At 40.9% G+C, this 17,604-nt stretch overlaps 1 protein-coding gene across 50 annotated transcripts in view; it reads right to left on the reverse strand.

Moving 5' to 3' along the window:
• The window catches only part of NEK10 (NIMA related kinase 10), a 249,969-nt gene that overhangs the window by 145,483 nt on the left and 86,882 nt on the right, over nt 1-17,604 (reverse strand). For 49 of the 50 annotated variants that reach the window (XR_014065243.1, XR_014065246.1, XM_081529548.1 and 46 more), the window contains 6 exons: nt 17,479-17,581; nt 17,258-17,386; nt 16,615-16,752; nt 13,061-13,106; nt 10,821-10,942; nt 10,576-10,678 (listed from right to left, as the gene is read on the reverse strand). Coding sequence is in view for 48 of the 50 variants with exons in the window: in XM_081529548.1 (XP_081385674.1) it covers nt 10,576-10,678; nt 10,821-10,942; nt 13,061-13,106; nt 16,615-16,752; nt 17,258-17,386; nt 17,479-17,581 (641 nt within the window). In the remaining 2 variants the exon portion in view is untranslated. The remainder of the gene's footprint in view (nt 1-10,575; nt 10,679-10,820; nt 10,943-13,060; nt 13,107-16,614; nt 16,753-17,257; nt 17,387-17,478; nt 17,582-17,604) is intronic. The other variant, XM_081529532.1, reaches the window with a different exon arrangement.

A 17,604-nucleotide genomic window follows, 5' to 3' on the forward strand; every position in this document is an offset into this window, starting at 1 on the left:
CATGTCCGACTCTTTGCAACCCCATAGACTGTAGACTACCAGGCTCCTCTGTCCATGGGATTTTCCAGGCAAGAGTACTAGAACTAATAATTTTAAATTTCTATGACTGAATAGCTAAAGCATCTTGAGAAAAAAGAACAAAGCTGGGGGTATCATGCTCCCTGATTTCAAACTATGCTACAAAACTACAGCAACCAAAACAATAAAGTACTGACACAAAAACAAACATAAGTGAATGAAACAGAATAGAGAGCCCAGAAATAAATTCATGTTTATGTGATCAATTAATCTATGACAAAGACAAGAATATAAAATGGGAGAAAAACAGCCTCTTCAACAAATGGTATTGGGCAAGTTGAAAGGCTACATGCAAAAGAATCAGACTGGACTACTTTCTCATACCATGCCAAAAAAAAAAAAAATTCAAAATGGATTAAAAACATGAAACCATAAGACTTCTTGGAGAAAATAGGCATTGTTTAGCATTGACATTGGTCTTAGGATTTTTTTATGTCTCCTCAGGCAAGTGAAATTAAAGAGAAAACATAAACAAACTGGACTACATCAAATTAAAAATCTTTTGCACAGCTATCGGAGATATCGAGAGAACGAAAACGCTGCCTACTGAAGAGAAGATATTTGTAAATGGTATATAAATAGCTCATACAACTCAACATCAAAGAAAAAAAAACTGATAAGAAAATAGTCAGAAAACTGGAATAGACATTTTTCCAAAGAAGACACAAGATAGCCAACTGACATCCTATTTTTCCACATAATGATGTTAAAAAAAAAATGCTCAACATTACTAATCATCAGGGAAATGCTAATCAAAAACTATGAGATATCACCTCATACCTGTCAGAATGGCTATCATGAAAAAGACCACAAAATAACAAATGTTGTATGTAGAGAGGGCTGCCCTGGTAGCTCAGACAGTAAAGTGTCTGCCTACAATGTGGGAGACTCGGGTATGTAGAGAAAAGGGAACATATGTACACTGTTCTTAGGATTGTAATTTAGGGTAGCCACTATGGAAACAGTATGGAAGTTCCTCAATAAATTAAGACTAGAATTGCCATATTCACTTCTGCCAGCAATTTCACTTCTGAGTGTTACCCAAAGAAAACAAAAACACTAACTCAAAAAGATATATGTACCCTTCTGTTCACTGCAGCAATGTTTACAATACCCAACATATGAAAGGAACCTAAAGTACTCATTGAGAGAAGAATGGATAGGGTTCAAGATGGCAGAGTAGAAGGACATACACTCATGTTCTTCTGCAAAAGCACAAAAATAGCAACTAGCTGTTGCACAATCATCAACAGGAGGAAGCCGGAACTCAGCAAAAAAAGATAACCCATGTCCAAGGACAAAGAGAAGCCACAACAAAATTGTAGGAGGGGGCACAATCATGATAAAATCAAATCCTATACCCACCAAATGGGCAACCCATAAACTAGAGAACAATAATACCAAAGAACTTATAAACTGTTGTAAAGGTTCTGAGCCCCACATGAGGCTTCCCAGTCTGGGGATCTGGCAAAGGGACTAGGAATCCCCAGGGTATCTGACTTTGAAAGCCAGCGGGATTTAATTGCAGGATTTCCACAGGGCTGGGGGAAATAAAGACTCCATTCTTGGAGGCACAAACAAAACCTTGTGTGCACCAGGACCCAAGGTGAAGGAGCAGGGACCCCACAGGAGACTGAGAGAGATCTATCTGCAAGGGTTGGAGGGTAAGCTGCAGAGGCATAGGCCAGCACTGGCTTACTGCAGGGATGGAGGCAATACCAACAGCAGTCCTGGGAGGAGCCCCTTAGCAGAAACCCTCGTGGAGGTCACCATTAGCCCTACCATAGAACCTGCAGACTCCTGGGCATATATCCAGAGAATAAATGATCTGAAAGGATGCCTACATCCCAGCGTTCATTGCAGCACTGTTTACAATAGCCAAGACATGGAAGCAACGTAAATGTCCATTGACAGAGGAATGGATAAAGAAGGCATGGTACATACATACAATAGAATATTACTCAGCCATTAAAAAGAATGAAATAACATCACAACTTGGATGGGTCCAGAGGGCATTATACCTAGCGAAAAAAGTCAGACAAAAACATATACCATAGGATCTCATTTGTGTAATCTAAAAATCAAAACAAACAAAACAAAATGATAACAAATTCATAGGTACAGAGAAAAAACAGATATGGCCTGCCATTGTTTGTAGCATGATTTAAGAATCTAAAAGGTTCTGCTGCCTTTAGGACACTTAGGAGGATGAGCAGACTGATCAGAAAGTCAGACGTGTAGCACCACACATCGCTGACTAGGCTCTGTAAAAACAGACACTTCCGCCTACTCACCACACAGCTTCAGAGAGCACATTTTGGGAAAACTCCCAGAAAAAAAAATTGTGTCCAGAACACATCAGAGAACTAAATTATATCCCAATATGCCCATATGAAAACACACACTAAAGTAATCTCTACTTTATTATCCTTCATCGTTGGTACTTTTATGTGGACATATAAACCTTAGATGTGTGGACATACAAGCCTTAGAAACCCAACACTGGTAAGTCTTCGTCTCTGAGTTTTTCCTAAGTTGGTGCCTCTATATTCTTACCTGGTCTGTTATGTCACTAGAAGGGACAAACCAGCAGCGTTAGGAACTCACCCTGCCTCTGACTTCCTCCCGACTACTGCTCTCATCTTCGCCTTGATACAACTGCTATTCAGACCTTAGAATTGCAAAATGACCCACGAACGGCCGTAAAATCATAACATCAAAATAATCTTAGAAATTTTTAGAAGTTGGACTTAATTTGTTTCAATATGTCTTCATTTTTGCACAGCTCAATAGCAATATAAGGAAATTGTGGTGGACTTGACAGAAAGTGTTCTTGCTTTTTTAGTAACATAAGGATGAGAGAATTTCCAGAAATTCTGAGGCTACTCTTCCAACAACAAATGCTATGAGGGTGTGAAGTACAAGTGACTCAGTATTCTGTAGTCTTTTGAGAGCACTCAAAGTCCTGTGCCAGCTCAAACTCATATAGACAGGAAATCTGATTAATAAGAAATAAACCACAGGATAGGTTCAAAGCAAAAAGAGGTAAGGAGATGTAATTAATTCATTTTCCCTGTAAGGACATAGATTTTTCAGTACCAGTTGAGCCACCCCAAAATAATTAAAATCCTCTAATCCTTTAGAAACAATTAAAATGCCAAGGATTTGGGCAATATCAAGACAGGCCTAATTTGATTTCTCCAACTTTGGAGGCGCTCAGGAAGGAAAATCTTCCCTTTACATAACCGCAGGTTACACTCTGCTGAGATGGTAGTTGGAACTGCTTGTATCTTTCCCTGTTTATGGACCTGATTTCCACCTTCATCCCCAGTTCCTCTTACATTAAAAGACTCTTAGGCAATTGGCTATCATATCAAGATCTCAAAATACATTCATTCACTTGTTCATTCATTTTTCTATTTATCCAGCAAATATTTATTAAATGCTTTCAGAGGAACAAAGTCAAGGAAATTGGTTTCCCTTACCTCAAAGAGGGATTGGCAATAAATCAATGTCTTATGTGTAATAAGTGAGGCCAGCCCAATGTACAAAGGGAGCCCAGACTTGGAATCTAACAGATGTGGACATCAAAGGTGCCACCTGGCAAAGTGGCATTAGAAGTGAGAAGCAGCAGGGCATTCTAGACAGAGAGCAACATGTTGGAAGCTACACAGCAATACAACCACAGCTTACTTCTATTCATGAAACAGCCATCTGCCTCATGAATACAGAGCAAAAGGCAAGTAGAGATCAGGAGGAAAGAGCCTTGAGAATCCTTGGAATCTAAAGTGTGAAAGTTTTAGTCACTCAGTCGTGTCCGACTCTTTGAGACCCTAGAAAATGAAGTCTGCTAAGCTCCTCTGTCCATGGGATTCTCTAGGCAAGAATACTGGAGTGGGTAGCCATTCCCTTCTCCTGTGGATTTTCCCAACCCAGGGATCAAACCCAGGTCTCCTGCTTTGCAGGCAGATTCTTTACTGTCTGAGCTGCCATTGGAAATCTAAACTATCTTAAATGGCGTGGGCAGCTACTTGAATTTTAACCAGGAAAAGACTACAATCACATTTCTAACTTAGCATGTTAGAAATCTTAAGCCTTAAGTTTCCTCACCTAATTCTCTGCCAATAGTGTCACAATCTTCATAAATTCAGACTCTTTCTCAACTGTTCCCATACCTCATTAACTGGCCAGTAAGCCTTTTTAACCCTGGTCCCGAATAACTGCTGAGTGTAATCCTCCTACCATATCCTCTTCTCCTGCTGCCATAGGTAAAACCTAAACCATGTCTTTACGGACAGTTGCCAGAGCCTTTAGCAGCAAATACTACAAGCTAGCTCTCCAAAAGTTGTGGGCTGCCTCCAGCTCCCTCTCTCATCTCCAGTTGTAGAGGCTAAGAGCTCACCTACAGAGTCTCCCTTACAGCTGGGGTGGTTACATGACTTGGCTTTGGCCAACAGAATGTAGCAAGTCTAACAATGTCAGGGTCTCCTGTGAAAGATTTTCCTCCACAATGAAAGGAGAAGCCATTCAAAGAGTACGATTAGGTGCCACGCTGCTTCCTGTCTTTGAATTTGGTAATAATGCTTGGAGATCTGGCCAATCTGCTGAGAAAAATTGAGAGAGGGGATAGGAACCTAGATTGTGACTGATCTCCTTGAGCTGCTGAAACAGCCCTAGCACTGCTCACCTCCAGTCCTTTTATGAGATAACTATGTGTCCTCATGGATTAAACCATTGGTACCATGGCTGTCTGCACCCAAACATATCCAAGCTGGTCCACCTCCTATACTGGAGATCTCTCTCCAGTCATCGCCCACAGTGTCCTCTCACTTGCTATGCAATGATCCTGAACCTGATCACACAGTTTCCAGCCTGAAATCCTGAAGATAAGTCTCTGAACGCAGGTCAGTGTCCCAGCTCTCATCCTCCAAGCCTCTATGCAGCATCTTGCTAGCCCTTAGGCACACGGTATTGCTTCAGGTCTCTAATCCTTTGCATCTGCTGTATCCCTGCCTGAAACACTGTTACCCGTCCTGCCACCTGCTCACCAGAAGCCCCCTCCCCAACCCACTGCCCAAATCCAGGCAGAATTAGTCATATTTTCCCCTGTGCATGATTTTTGTTGTTCAGTCGCTCAGTTGTGTCCAATTCTTTGCAACCCCAAGGACTGTAGCACGCCAGGCTTCCCTGTCCTTCACAATCTCATGGTGCTTGCTCAAACTCATTTCCATTGAGTCAGTGATGCCATCCAACCATCTCATCCTCTGTCACCACCTTCTCTTCCTGCCTCCAATCTTTCCCAGCATCAGGGTCTTTTCTAATGAGTCAGTTCTTTGCATCAGGTGATCAAAGTATTGGAGCTTCAGCTTCAGCATCAGTCCTTCCAATGAATATTCAGGACTAATTTCCTTTAGGATGGACTGGTTGGATCTCCTTGCAGTCCAAGGGACTCTCAAGAGTCTTCTCCAACAACACAATTCAAAAGCATCAATTCTTCAGCGCTCAGTCTTCTTTATGGCCCAACTCTCTTATCCATACATGACTACTGGAAAAACTATAGCTTTAATTAGATGGACTTTTGTCAGCAAAGTGATGTCTTTGCTTTTTGATACACTGTCTAGGATTGTCATAGCTTTTCTTCCAAGGAGCAAGCGTCTTTTAATTTCATGGCTGAAGTCACCATCTGCAGTGATTTTGGAGCCCAAGAAAATAAAGTCTGTCACTGTTTCCATTGTTTCCCCATCTATTTGCCATGAAGTGATGGGACTGGATACCATGATCTTAGTTTTTGAATGTTGAGTTTGAAGCCAGCTTTTTCACTCTCCTCTTTCACCTTCATCAAGAGGCTCTTGAGTTCCTCTTTGTTTTCTGCATATCTGATGTATTCTATGCATGATAGTTGACTATATAACTGCTCACCCACATTCCTTCTGAGGGAAGAACACATCCTCACCCTGGGAAATTTGGCTTCTTTGACCAATGAGTTCTGAGCAGAAGTAACATTTGACACTTTGGGGCAGAGTTTTAAGCGCTGAAGCATGGTTTTCCACGCTCTTTCTTCCCTGTCTCTGATGTGGAAGCAGGTATTACTTTCTACTGTGATGCCTCATTAAGGCAAATTCTATTTACTATATAAATAATTGCAAACAAACCTCATTCTTAAAGCATCTCATTTACCTACACTGAGTAAAAAGAGAAGATGAAAATTTTTGTTTTTCCACAACTCTTTTTGCTGATCACATTTTCAATATATTTTGTCTCATACATCTTAAACATCACTTGGTAATTCTGTGCTTCTTTTCTGGGAGTAAATAAAACTTCCGTCACAAGAAAAGAGAAAAACAAAATACAATAAGGCTGGCCCTTCATGTGTGTGTGCACCCATACTGCAATCTATTTTTATAGGCTTTATGAATTACATCTTTAAACCTCCCAAATTATGGGAATCTTACACATTTGGTTTCAATTACTGCATAAGATTTTAATTTAAAGGTAACTCCTCTTAAAAACAAGAATCTCTAGTGTCCGTATTTATATCCATAGTGATAGGCACTGAAAAACATATTTTGTCATCATATTTTATTTAAAATACTTTGAAAATAGTGATGTCAGATCTCTATGGATTATCTTCTTAGTCATAAAATCATTTTATACTCATTGTAAACAATGGCAGCCCACCCATGCCCTGCAACAATTACTGCAGTAGAGAGAAATTGAAGTAGGATAAAATTCTGTTCTGAATTTATTAGTGCCTCTTAATTTGAAACTGTAAAAATGCTGCCTCACTTTAAGCCAAAAACTTAAAAATTGAAAATAATTTTATGTTAATAACTTTTAAGTATAAGTTTAATAAATGATAATAAGAATAAGATTAGGCAGACTTACAATAAGGGTCAGGACAAAGAAAAACGAAATACAAGTTTTATTATTTTTGTAAAATAAAATAACTTTTTCTCAGAAGTCCTTTCCAATTTGAGTACAAGTAAAATAAAAATACATTTATTAAAGTTATAGAATAAACATGGGAAGTACGATATTTTGTTAAATTTAATGTGTGGAACAACAGACTGGTTCCAAATAGGAAAAGGAGTACGTCAAGGCTGTATATTGTCACCCTGCTTATTTAACTTATATGCAGAGTACATCATGAGAAACGCTGGGCTGGAAGAAACACAAGCTGGAATCAAGATTGCTGGGAGAAATATCAATAACCTCAGATATGCAGATGACACCACCCTTATGGCAGAAAGTGAAGAAGAACTAAAGAGCCTCTTGATGAAAGTGAAAGAAGAGAGTGAAAAAGTTGGCTTAAAGCTCAATATTCAGAAAACTAAGATCATGGCATCTGGTCCCATCACTTCATGGCAAATAGATGGGGAAACAGTGGAAACAGTGAGAGACTTTATTTTGGGGGGCTCCAAAATCACTGCTGATGGTGATTGCAGTCATGAAATTAAAAGACACTTTACTCCTTGGAAGGAAAGTTATGACCAACCTAGACAGTATATTAAAAAGCAGAGACATTACTTTGCCAACAAAGGTCCATCTAGTCAAGGCTATGGTTTTCCCAGTAGTCATGTATGGATGTGAGAGTTGGACTGTGAAGAAAGCTGAGCGCCGAAGAATTGATGCTTTTGAACTGTAGCGTTGGAGAAGATTCTTGAGAGTCCCTCGGACTTCAAGAAGATCCAGTCAGTCCATCCTAAAGGAGATCAGTCCTGGGTGTTCATTGGAAGGACTGATCTTGAAGCTGAAACTGCAATACTTTGGCCACCTGATGCAAAGAGTTGACTCAATGGAAAAGACTGGGAAAGATTGAGGGCAGGAGGAGAAGGGGACGACAGAGGATGAGATGGCTGGATTGCATCACCGACTCAATGAACATGGGTTTGGGTGGACTCAGGGAGTTGGTGATGGACAGGGAGGCCTGGTGTCCTGCGATTCATGGGGTTGCAAAGAGTCGGACATGACTAAGCGACTGAACTGAACTGACTGATACTGTTTGCTATGAAATTGAAACACACAATTTATGATAATCCTTATTAATTTATAAATTAAGATATCTACAAGCATACAAACTTTAAATAGTAAAAATTCTTAAAGAAGAAGAAATTGCTCAGTTGTGTCTGACTCTTTGTGACCCCATGGACTGTAGCCTACAGGCCCCTCCATCCATGGGATTTTTCAGGAAAGAATACTGGAGTGAGTTGCCATTTCCTTCTCCAGGAGACCTTCCCAACCCAGGGATTGAACCCGAGTGTCCCGCATTGTAGGTAGATACCTTACTGTCTGAGCTACCAAGGAAGTCCTAAAAAAAAATTCTTAAGGAAACACAAGTACAATTCATAAAAAGAAAAAAGTAAAAAGCATATGATAAACAAAATTATAATTAACTTCTAATGATTAAGTAAATTAAATGTGTATCCAAGATGAAGAGTCACAATCATTTGACCTCATCACGTATATCACAAAGTACTGTCTTGAAATGTTACCAAGTTTGCACTGAAGATTTTGATAGAGCTTCTGTTTGGGGATTTTTTAAAACTAATATAGCATGCTCTACCAAAAAAAAACTGGACAGTGAATATAATCATTGTTACTGAGGATGTGCTTATGGTAAAAGCCTACATTTGAAATTGCCTTCACGAGGAATCAGATTCTTCCCAAACTAAGAGACTCAGCTTTAAAATGTTGTCAGCTCTCTTTCAGGTTTCCCAGATTGTGCTAGTGGTAAAGAACCCTCCTGCCAATGTAGGAGACACAGGTTCAGTTCCTGGGTCAGGAAAATCCCCTGAAGGAGGGCATGGCAACCCACTCCAGTTTTCTTGCCTGGAGAATCCTATGGACAGAGGAGCTTGGCAGGCTCGATTCAAAGGTTGAAAAGAGTTGAACACGACTGAAGCAACTTAGCACGCATGCATGCAGGCACGCACAAATGTCTTTCACGTCAGTAAAATTTAGGAGAGGCTCTCCTAAGTTGGGTGCCTAAGGCAATCCACTGGGTGGGGGATGGGGGGGCAAAAATATAAAAATCTCTATCTTGAATTTTAATGCACCCCTTTGCATGTTATTTCTGTTGACTTCATGCACTATAGAATAATTATACAGTGATATGTGTATAGCATTTATAAATAACCATACATATATTGCCCCTTCATGGATCACAGCCTTGTCATGGCAAAGGTGCTGGCGTAACTGAATGAAGCTAGGAGGCTAGCTTCATTATCCATCCAAGATGGACAGGTCATACTGAAGAGTTTGGACAAACAAAATGCTGTCCACTGGAGAAGGCAATGGCAACCCACTCTGGCTGGACAGTATGAAAAGGCAAAAAGATACGATGCTGGAAGATGAGACCCCCAGGTTGGAAGGGATCCAATACACTACGGGGGAAGAGTGGAGGGCAATTACTAGTGATGGTTATATATTAATACCATCACCGACTCAACTGACATGAATTTGAGCAAATTCTGGGAGACAGTGGAGGACGTGCTATAGTCCGTGGGGTCACAAAGTCAGACATGACAGTTACTGAACAACAATAGCAACAACAATACATATACTGGCAGTGTGTTATCAAAAGAATTTACTAATGGAAGGTCACGATCACAAACATTTCCAGAACACTGATTTAGCTATTTCTCCCTACTTGTAGCAGGTGAACCACTAGAGTAGCTAGTGTTCGTGAGTGAACAGGGGAAAGCTAACATATCATGCTAAGCTAAAAAGCTCATTTTATGATCGAGAAATGTACAACTATGGGGAAAAAAACTTTCTCACCTGCAAAAATTTATATAGCATTAGGATAACCTGGTACATTTGAAGATACTGTGATATAAAGTAAACATGTTGAAGTATACAAGTGGCTAGATTTTTTACAGTCCTTGATATGTATATTGGTCACCCATGTCACAGACTATATTAAAACAGTACAAGAATGTGTTCACGTGGTAGTCACAGAAGCCTTTGTTGATGAAGAAGTGTTCTACAGAAAGAAAAAAACCCTAGAAACCATTGATTTAGGAATTAAAGGCTCCAGCATCCTAAGAGTATTTTATTCTCTCATACTGAGAACTTCAAGAATATCAAAAACTTCACTAGTCACTGTCCACTATCGTATCCACTAGTCCACACAGGGATACTTAAATTAAGTAAAAGTTAGTAGAATTTAAAATTCATATCCTCAGTCACAGTAGGCACATTTCAAGTGCCCAACAGCCACACATGGCCAGTGGCTGCTAGACTGGACCACGCAGAGAGTGCACCTATCACTGTGGCAAGTTCTGCCCAACGATCCTGCCCTAGGATAACCTTCAGAGACTCTCAAGCTGAGCCCTCTCAGACCGAGTACCTACTGACAGTCAATTCCACCCTAGGATAACCTTCAGAGACTCTCAAGCTGAGCCCCCTCAGACCGAGTACTTACTGACAGTCAATTCCGCCCTAGGATAACCTTCAGAGACTCTCAAGCTGAGCCCCCTCGGACCAAACACTTACTGACAGTCACCCTGTCCTTGTCCCCCAGCATGATGTTGTTTGGCGTCAGGTCCCTGTGGATGATCCTCTTCTCCTTGTGTAGGTACCGAAGAGCCAGGCACAGCTGCAAACAGCGAACCACAAACAAAGGTTATTTCCTCGATACACACGGACAGACCGCCACTCACAACCACTACACTCACCTCTGGGAAATCAGCTGAGAACTTTACTGTTTCATAGGAAAAGTTAACGAAGATGAAAGATACCTGTATAAATATTTTCCACAGTCTCTCTTCAGCAAAATGATGTCGCTTTTCCTTCAAAGAACTGAAATGCTCTCCAAGAGGGGCCCCTTCTATAAGTTCCATAACTATATACAGCCTATCATCTATATATAAAAAAAGAAAAGGTAACAGAAAATTAAACTCAATATAGACATTTTGAAAGAACTTATGAATTAGAATCCAAGCTTCCCAATGGGTCTTCAGGGCACACACATCACAGAAGGTTAGGAACATGGTTTCACTCAGCTGGAAGGGTCTGGGGCCAGGGGGCCTTGAGGGCCACTGGGTCTCTTTCAACTACAGGCAACCCCCTAGCATAAGTTTGCTCTGGCAAATGTTATCATTTTCTATGTACACCAGGATGTGGAAGGGTTGGGAACCACCAAAGAGAAGGAAACGCTCCCATCACGGAGAATTTCCTGAAGAACAGGTAAACCCATCTCTTTAAGTGTAAAATTTACACTTAAATCAAACTAGACATTCAGAAAAATGTTTTAAGTGTATTGTTCTTTGGTCTCATACATTTACCTTACAGTGTTTTACACTGAAATCACATCATGGTTTAGAAATAAGCACATTGGATACACCAACCATGATGGAAAATCTCAGCCCCTGATAAGGCCTGAGAAAGCTGGCCTGCTCCAGATTACAGCTGATGGATCCCAGGAATCTCATAACTGACTGGCTTTGCCTCTTTTCTTTGGATGTTAAGAAACAGAACTAAAGTCTACTTTCTCCTCCAAAACTAATATGAAACTATTAACAACAGTATGTGATATGTATCTTCTGTAATATTTTGGATATATGTAAAATACGTATGGGCTTCCCAGGTAGCTCAGTGGTAAAGAATTTGTCTGCCAATGCAGGAGACGCAGGTTCAATCCCTGCGTCAGGAAGATCCCTGGGCGTAGGAAACGGCAACCCGCTTCAGTATTCTTGCCTGGGAAATCCCATGGACAGAGGAGCCTGTCCGTGGGGTCACAAAGAGTCAGACACAACTGAGTGACCAAACAACAACAACAACAACTAACTTTAGCTTTATTTTTAATTTTCTCACCTTCTATTTCCTTTTATCATGATTTCCTCACCTATTTCAGCATATTTATGTATTTTTAAAATCACTTTCAATTCTTTTCAGAAGAAGTCATGTTATTTTGCTTTCAAATTAAGGTGAATGGTATCACTTCAGCATAAGTCTGAAGCCAATCTAGACCTCTTTATGGTGGGAAGTGCACTAAATTATGGGAGATTATTCTAATATCAAGGACAAATGGCCAAGGGAGCTGGGTTTGCTGCAGATTTTACCACTGAGCTCCTCTGAGTCAACTAGAGGATGGGAAAACTCATAACGCTGCCAGGTTTGTACAGCACTAGCCCCGAGGGCTTCCCAGGCGGTGCTACGGGAGACATACGAGACATGGGTTCGATCCCTGGGTAGGGAAGATCCCTTGGAGGAAGAAATGGCATTCCAGTTTTCTTGCTGGGGGCATCCTATGAACAGAGGAGCCTGGAGGGCTACAGTCCGTGGCGTGGCAGAGAGTCAGACATGACTGAGGATCTGAGCACAGCACTGATAAAAAGGCAGCAAGGAAGCCCCTTCATGTGGAGACTTATTTTGAAATTTCACAAGTGAAGCACATCAGGTCTATTAAAATTTATACTGCTTCAGTCAAAAGTTCTATTGTTTTTAAAAACAAGTGACTGAGTTTGGTTTTATCTCGACGTTCTGATCTGTATTCCATCATCATTCTAAAGATGATGCAGAGTCAGGGTTCCCTCACCACCTTGTGGCAATTACCTGAACTTCAAGAGAAAGAAACCTCAAAAACCCAGCCCAATTTGTTTGAGGGGAAGAGGGTGGAAAAAATCATCTGATTTAATTTAAAAAAACAAAACTTTTTATTTTTTCTTAAAGAAGCCGTCATCCTTTAATTTTGTTTTCTCTTGATACTACTAAGGGCTTTTTGTATATGAAAATAGCAATAATTATTATTTTGGTTTGTTCATGCAATCTTACAGAGATCCAAGTATTTTATAAGTATCTTTTGATCATTGACCGTCAGTGTTTCACTGATCAAGAAAGTGATGACAAATATCAACTGTCATATATATAACAAGAAAATGTAGAGAAACGAGTAGTTAAGCTTATTTTGTAGCATTCTTAAAAAATATGTAAATAACATAGATACTTTATTAGAAATATCATGAAAATGCATACTTACTTTCCAGAAATGTTTTATAATAGCGTACAACGTTTGGATGATAAAGCTATAAGAAAATAAATAGCAAACATTACACCTACTTCAAAATATAAACAAACAAGTTAGTTGGACTTCATATTTGAAAACAACAAAGAAACTTTCCCATTTACATTTATTTATACAACAAAGCATTTCAAAATATAATCTAATTTTTCATGATTCTTTTTTATTTGTTGCTTACAAAACTATTCTGAAAACAGCAATCTCCTATACAGCCTTATAAAATAGCAATAAAAACTGGTTGTGCTTTCTCACTTAATTGAACTAATATGGAGAATTATAGAACTGGAAGCTATCTTAAGAATTCATTTAACACGACCTGCTCCAAGACCACAAATAGATTGCATAGAGGAGAAAACTGAAATGAAACAATTAACTTTGAACACATATATCTATGCTCTTAACATCTGGCTGCCACTTAAATGTTTATATACACTGTGTCTATTTACATGACTCATGTCTTTCTATGCTCTCCTAAATGATTAGTATGAAGCTAATGGTAAAGAATCCACGCACAATGCAGGAGACCCGGGTTCAATCCCTGGGTTGGGAAGATTCCCCTGGAGAAGAGAATGACAACCTACTCCAGTATTCTTGTCTGGGGAATTCCATGGACAGAGGAGCCTGACGGTCTACAGTCCATGGGGTTACAAAGGGCCGAGATGACTGAGCAATCAATATTTTCACATCAAAATAACATGAGCTATTAATCCCATTATAATAATAATTGCCCGTGTCTCCCTCCCTGAACAAACTTAGGGCAGGCTCCTCTGGGTGCTCCTCTGGACTAGGCCTCCTCTCCTTGGCCTGCCTGGCTTTAGCGAGAATCCTGCTCAGTTAGTTTAGTGGGAATCGCACACTCTTGATATCCAGTCAAGTTCCTCACCCCCTATCTTTGTTATCTAACCAAGTTTTTCTTCCCCCAACCTGATAACTAACCCATTTTCCATTCTTTGACACCCCAGCCCTGACTTTTAGTTGTAAGTCCCCAGTCATGCCCCTCCTGTTGAGAGCTGAGTTCAGTCTCTCTCCTCTCTTGCAATAGCTTGACTTCTATTGCACTGGTCCTGAATACAGTTTTCCTTGTGATTTAAAGGTTCTTATTCCATTATGCTCCCCATTTGTCCCACTCCCACCTTGTCCTCCCCACTGCCTGTGTCCGTAAGTCTGTTCTCTATGTCTACATGTCCACTGTTACCCTGTAAATAGCTTCATCAGTACCATCTTCCTAGATTCAAGTAGGAAACTGGTGGGAATTTGCTGTATGACTCAGGAAACTCAAACTGGGGCTCTGCCCTCATAGCTCAGTAGATAAAGAATCTGCCTGCAATGCAGGAGACCTGGGTTCGATCCCTGGGTCGGGAAGACCCCCTGGAGAAGGAAATGGCTACTCACGCCAGTATTCTTGCCTGGAGAATCCCATGGACAGAGGAGCCTGGCGGGCTACAGTCCATAGGGTCACAAACAGTCGGACATGACTGAGCACGCATGCACTCCAAAAAGCGTCCAGTAAAATTTCTCTTTGGCATAGTTTACCTTAGAATGGGTGGTGGTTTAGTCTGTAAGTCAAGTCTGATTCTTGTGACCCCATGGACTGTAGCCTGCCAGGCTCCTCTGTCCATGGAATTCTCCAGGCAAGAATCCTGGAGTGGGTTGCCATTTCCTTCTCCAGGGGATCTTCCCAACAGAGGAACCAAACCCATGTCTCCTACACTGCAGACTTAGGATGTAACATGGAAATTCTACTTTTTTAGTAACAGGATAATTTTCCAAAAGAATACTAAGTTCGTGTGGTTGTTGATTTACAATCTGAGATTCTAAGTTAACTGAAGTCTCTTTCATCTCAGAGCTGCCAGTGGCACATCGTAGGTGTCTTGTATCTCTCTCTGGCCTTCCTTCTTGCTGTTTCACAGGAGAGGCCTCCGGCTGCCCACCGAAACCTGCCCTCAGGCTGCTCCGTCCCGTCAGGTGGTAGCAGGATGCACTGCCCACCACGGGTCTCACCTCTCAGCCTTTCCTGCAGCCCTGAGGGAGCTTATCACTCAGCTCTCCCCAGCGGAGAGTGAGGGGAGCCCACAGTCTGAACCCAAAGTGCGGGGCGCACTGCCTTGGTGGCTGCAGTGGGAGAGGAGGGGCAGGTCCCTGCCTGACCACGTGGAGCAGAGCAGTCCTGCACCTGGGCTGGCAGGAACATGAAGCCCCTACGTGGAGAGGCCTCGCCTTCAAGCCCGTGGATCAGTACTGTGGGGCGTCTTTGTTACTGCAACTCAGTGTTAACATTAACAAATACACTCCCATTCCATTCCCACTCCTCCCACTCCCGTCTGCCATCACCACCTTTTTGACCTCAATTTGCTCTCCTCTCCCTAGTTTAAGCCCATGGTGACAGCACAGTCCTACAGTCTTGAGCTCTCTCAAAGTTCAAGCAGAGGCCTCCTGTGGCCCCACCCTTACGACTTCTTTTCTTAGAAGATATACTAAAACCACTAGTTTACCTCATTAACTACCAAGTGGCCAGAAGATTTCAAATTCAAGTAAAGTGACTACGGAAGCAAAAGAGCCATGTTCTTGACCTAGCTCACTGGCCAGACTGTATTCAGATTTGGATTCAAGGAGATCAAACCAGTCCATCCTAAAGGAAATCAACTCTGAGTATTCACTGGAAGGACTGATACTGAAGCTGAAGCTCCAGTACCTTGGCCACCTGATGCAAAGAGCTGACTCATTGGAAAAGACCCTGATTCTGGGAAAGACTGAGGGCAGGAGAAGGGGGCAACTGAGGATGAGATGGCTGGATGGCATCACTGCCTCAATGGACATGAATTTGAGCAAGCTCCGGGAGAGACAGTGACGCTTACGGACTGAACAACAGCAAACAGCCATGAACTGATAGGCCTCCCCAGGAGTTACAAACAGCATTCATAATGAACATATAAACAAAGAAGGCTGAGAAAGAAGCCAATGTGTTCACTGATGGCAAAAAGAAATCCCATTTCTCTCTGATGTGTTTATTCTTCCTCCTGAACACATCTTCATGATACTTAATTGAGTTGTTAACACTATGTTAGAATATTCTGCTCATGCCAATAAATAATAATCCAACTTGAAAACCCACAGTTTACATTAAATAACCCATATTTGAGGAATGTTAACAACTTGGTTCCATTTGACAAAAATCTGGGAAATCTTAGGCATACTCTTATGCACATAATGAAGTAACCAAATATACTACAACATAATAATAAGGAAGCAGATATGCTTTCTCATACATGATGCACTCTGTGCTGTGAATTCAATTGTTCTACATTCCTGGCCCTGATGCAGTTATAACCCCATATACTATCTGTGGTTCAATGTCAAGCCTTAGGAGAAAAGCTGGTGATTGATATCACCTCAGTGCCAATTACTTTAAACAGAACTAGTTCCTACACAGCGTGGACAGGAACAGCACATGAACTCTACTTTTTGGATGACATTTATTTAAAGAGAACATCTTTGTAAGCAAAACCATTTACCTGCTCTTTAATTATGGTTAATTCAGAAACAATATTCCTTACGCTGCTGTCTCGGTCTTTTTTATCTTTTCCAAATGCTGGGTTATGTAAATTGACCTCTTTCATTGCTAAAAGATTTTGACCACTGCGTTTTCTAACCTAAGATAAATGAGACAGAGAGAGAGAGAGAGAATGGCAGAGAGGAAGAAAGTGATTATTACAGATTAATAAGGTCACATGATTAAGCCAAGTCATCTAAATTAGTTACATAACTTTAAAAATTCAATTTGAATTTACACTAAGCTCAGCTCAAAAAAATTGTTATCAACATCTCCTGGATCAGATTATCATATTTCGCAGGATTTTACTGGATAAGTACGGAAACACTGGTGTGAATTTGGAGAATGTGTCATGCATTAGGACAAGCCATTTTGACTATTTGCATGAGAGATCAATGATACTTTTTGTCTTCAAAGGTCAGTGGCCGGTTTCTAGAGCTCAGAGTGAGATATATCAGTGCGGCCATCTGTTGGACAGAAACAAATCATTCTATTTTTTATTTCTACCTGTTCACTGACAAGTGCTCCAATTCACATGTGTGCGGGTGTGCAGGGGGACATGTAACTTGTTTGGGAACATCAGAAATGTTTGAGGGCAAGGTCACCTTGTAAACACAGCCAAAAGCTCCACTGCCGAGATGATCCAAAATCGCATAGTTGCCTATGTATTTTGAAGGAGCTTTATTCTGATTAATGCTTTCAACATTTTCAGCAATTTGCTTCAGTTCATCCTCCTAACCAAAAAAGGAAAAGGAAGCAGGTCGCTATGATAAACACATCCTAACCGCATGGCACCCTGCCAAATTAGTTAAAAGTCAAGACTTACCACTAATGAATTCAACTTGGATACTAATTCTTCGTAAGCACTGATATCACGAACATAATGTCCTATATCAATGAAGGTCTCAAACAGGTCGGTGGGGAAAAGCCTACAGAGAAAAATGCACACACA

The sequence above is a fragment of the Giraffa tippelskirchi genome, chromosome 9 (assembly GCF_054371585.1).
Source record: "Giraffa tippelskirchi isolate mGirTip1 chromosome 9, T2T-mGirTip1v1.2.pri, whole genome shotgun sequence".
Lineage (NCBI taxonomy): Eukaryota > Metazoa > Chordata > Mammalia > Artiodactyla > Giraffidae > Giraffa > Giraffa tippelskirchi.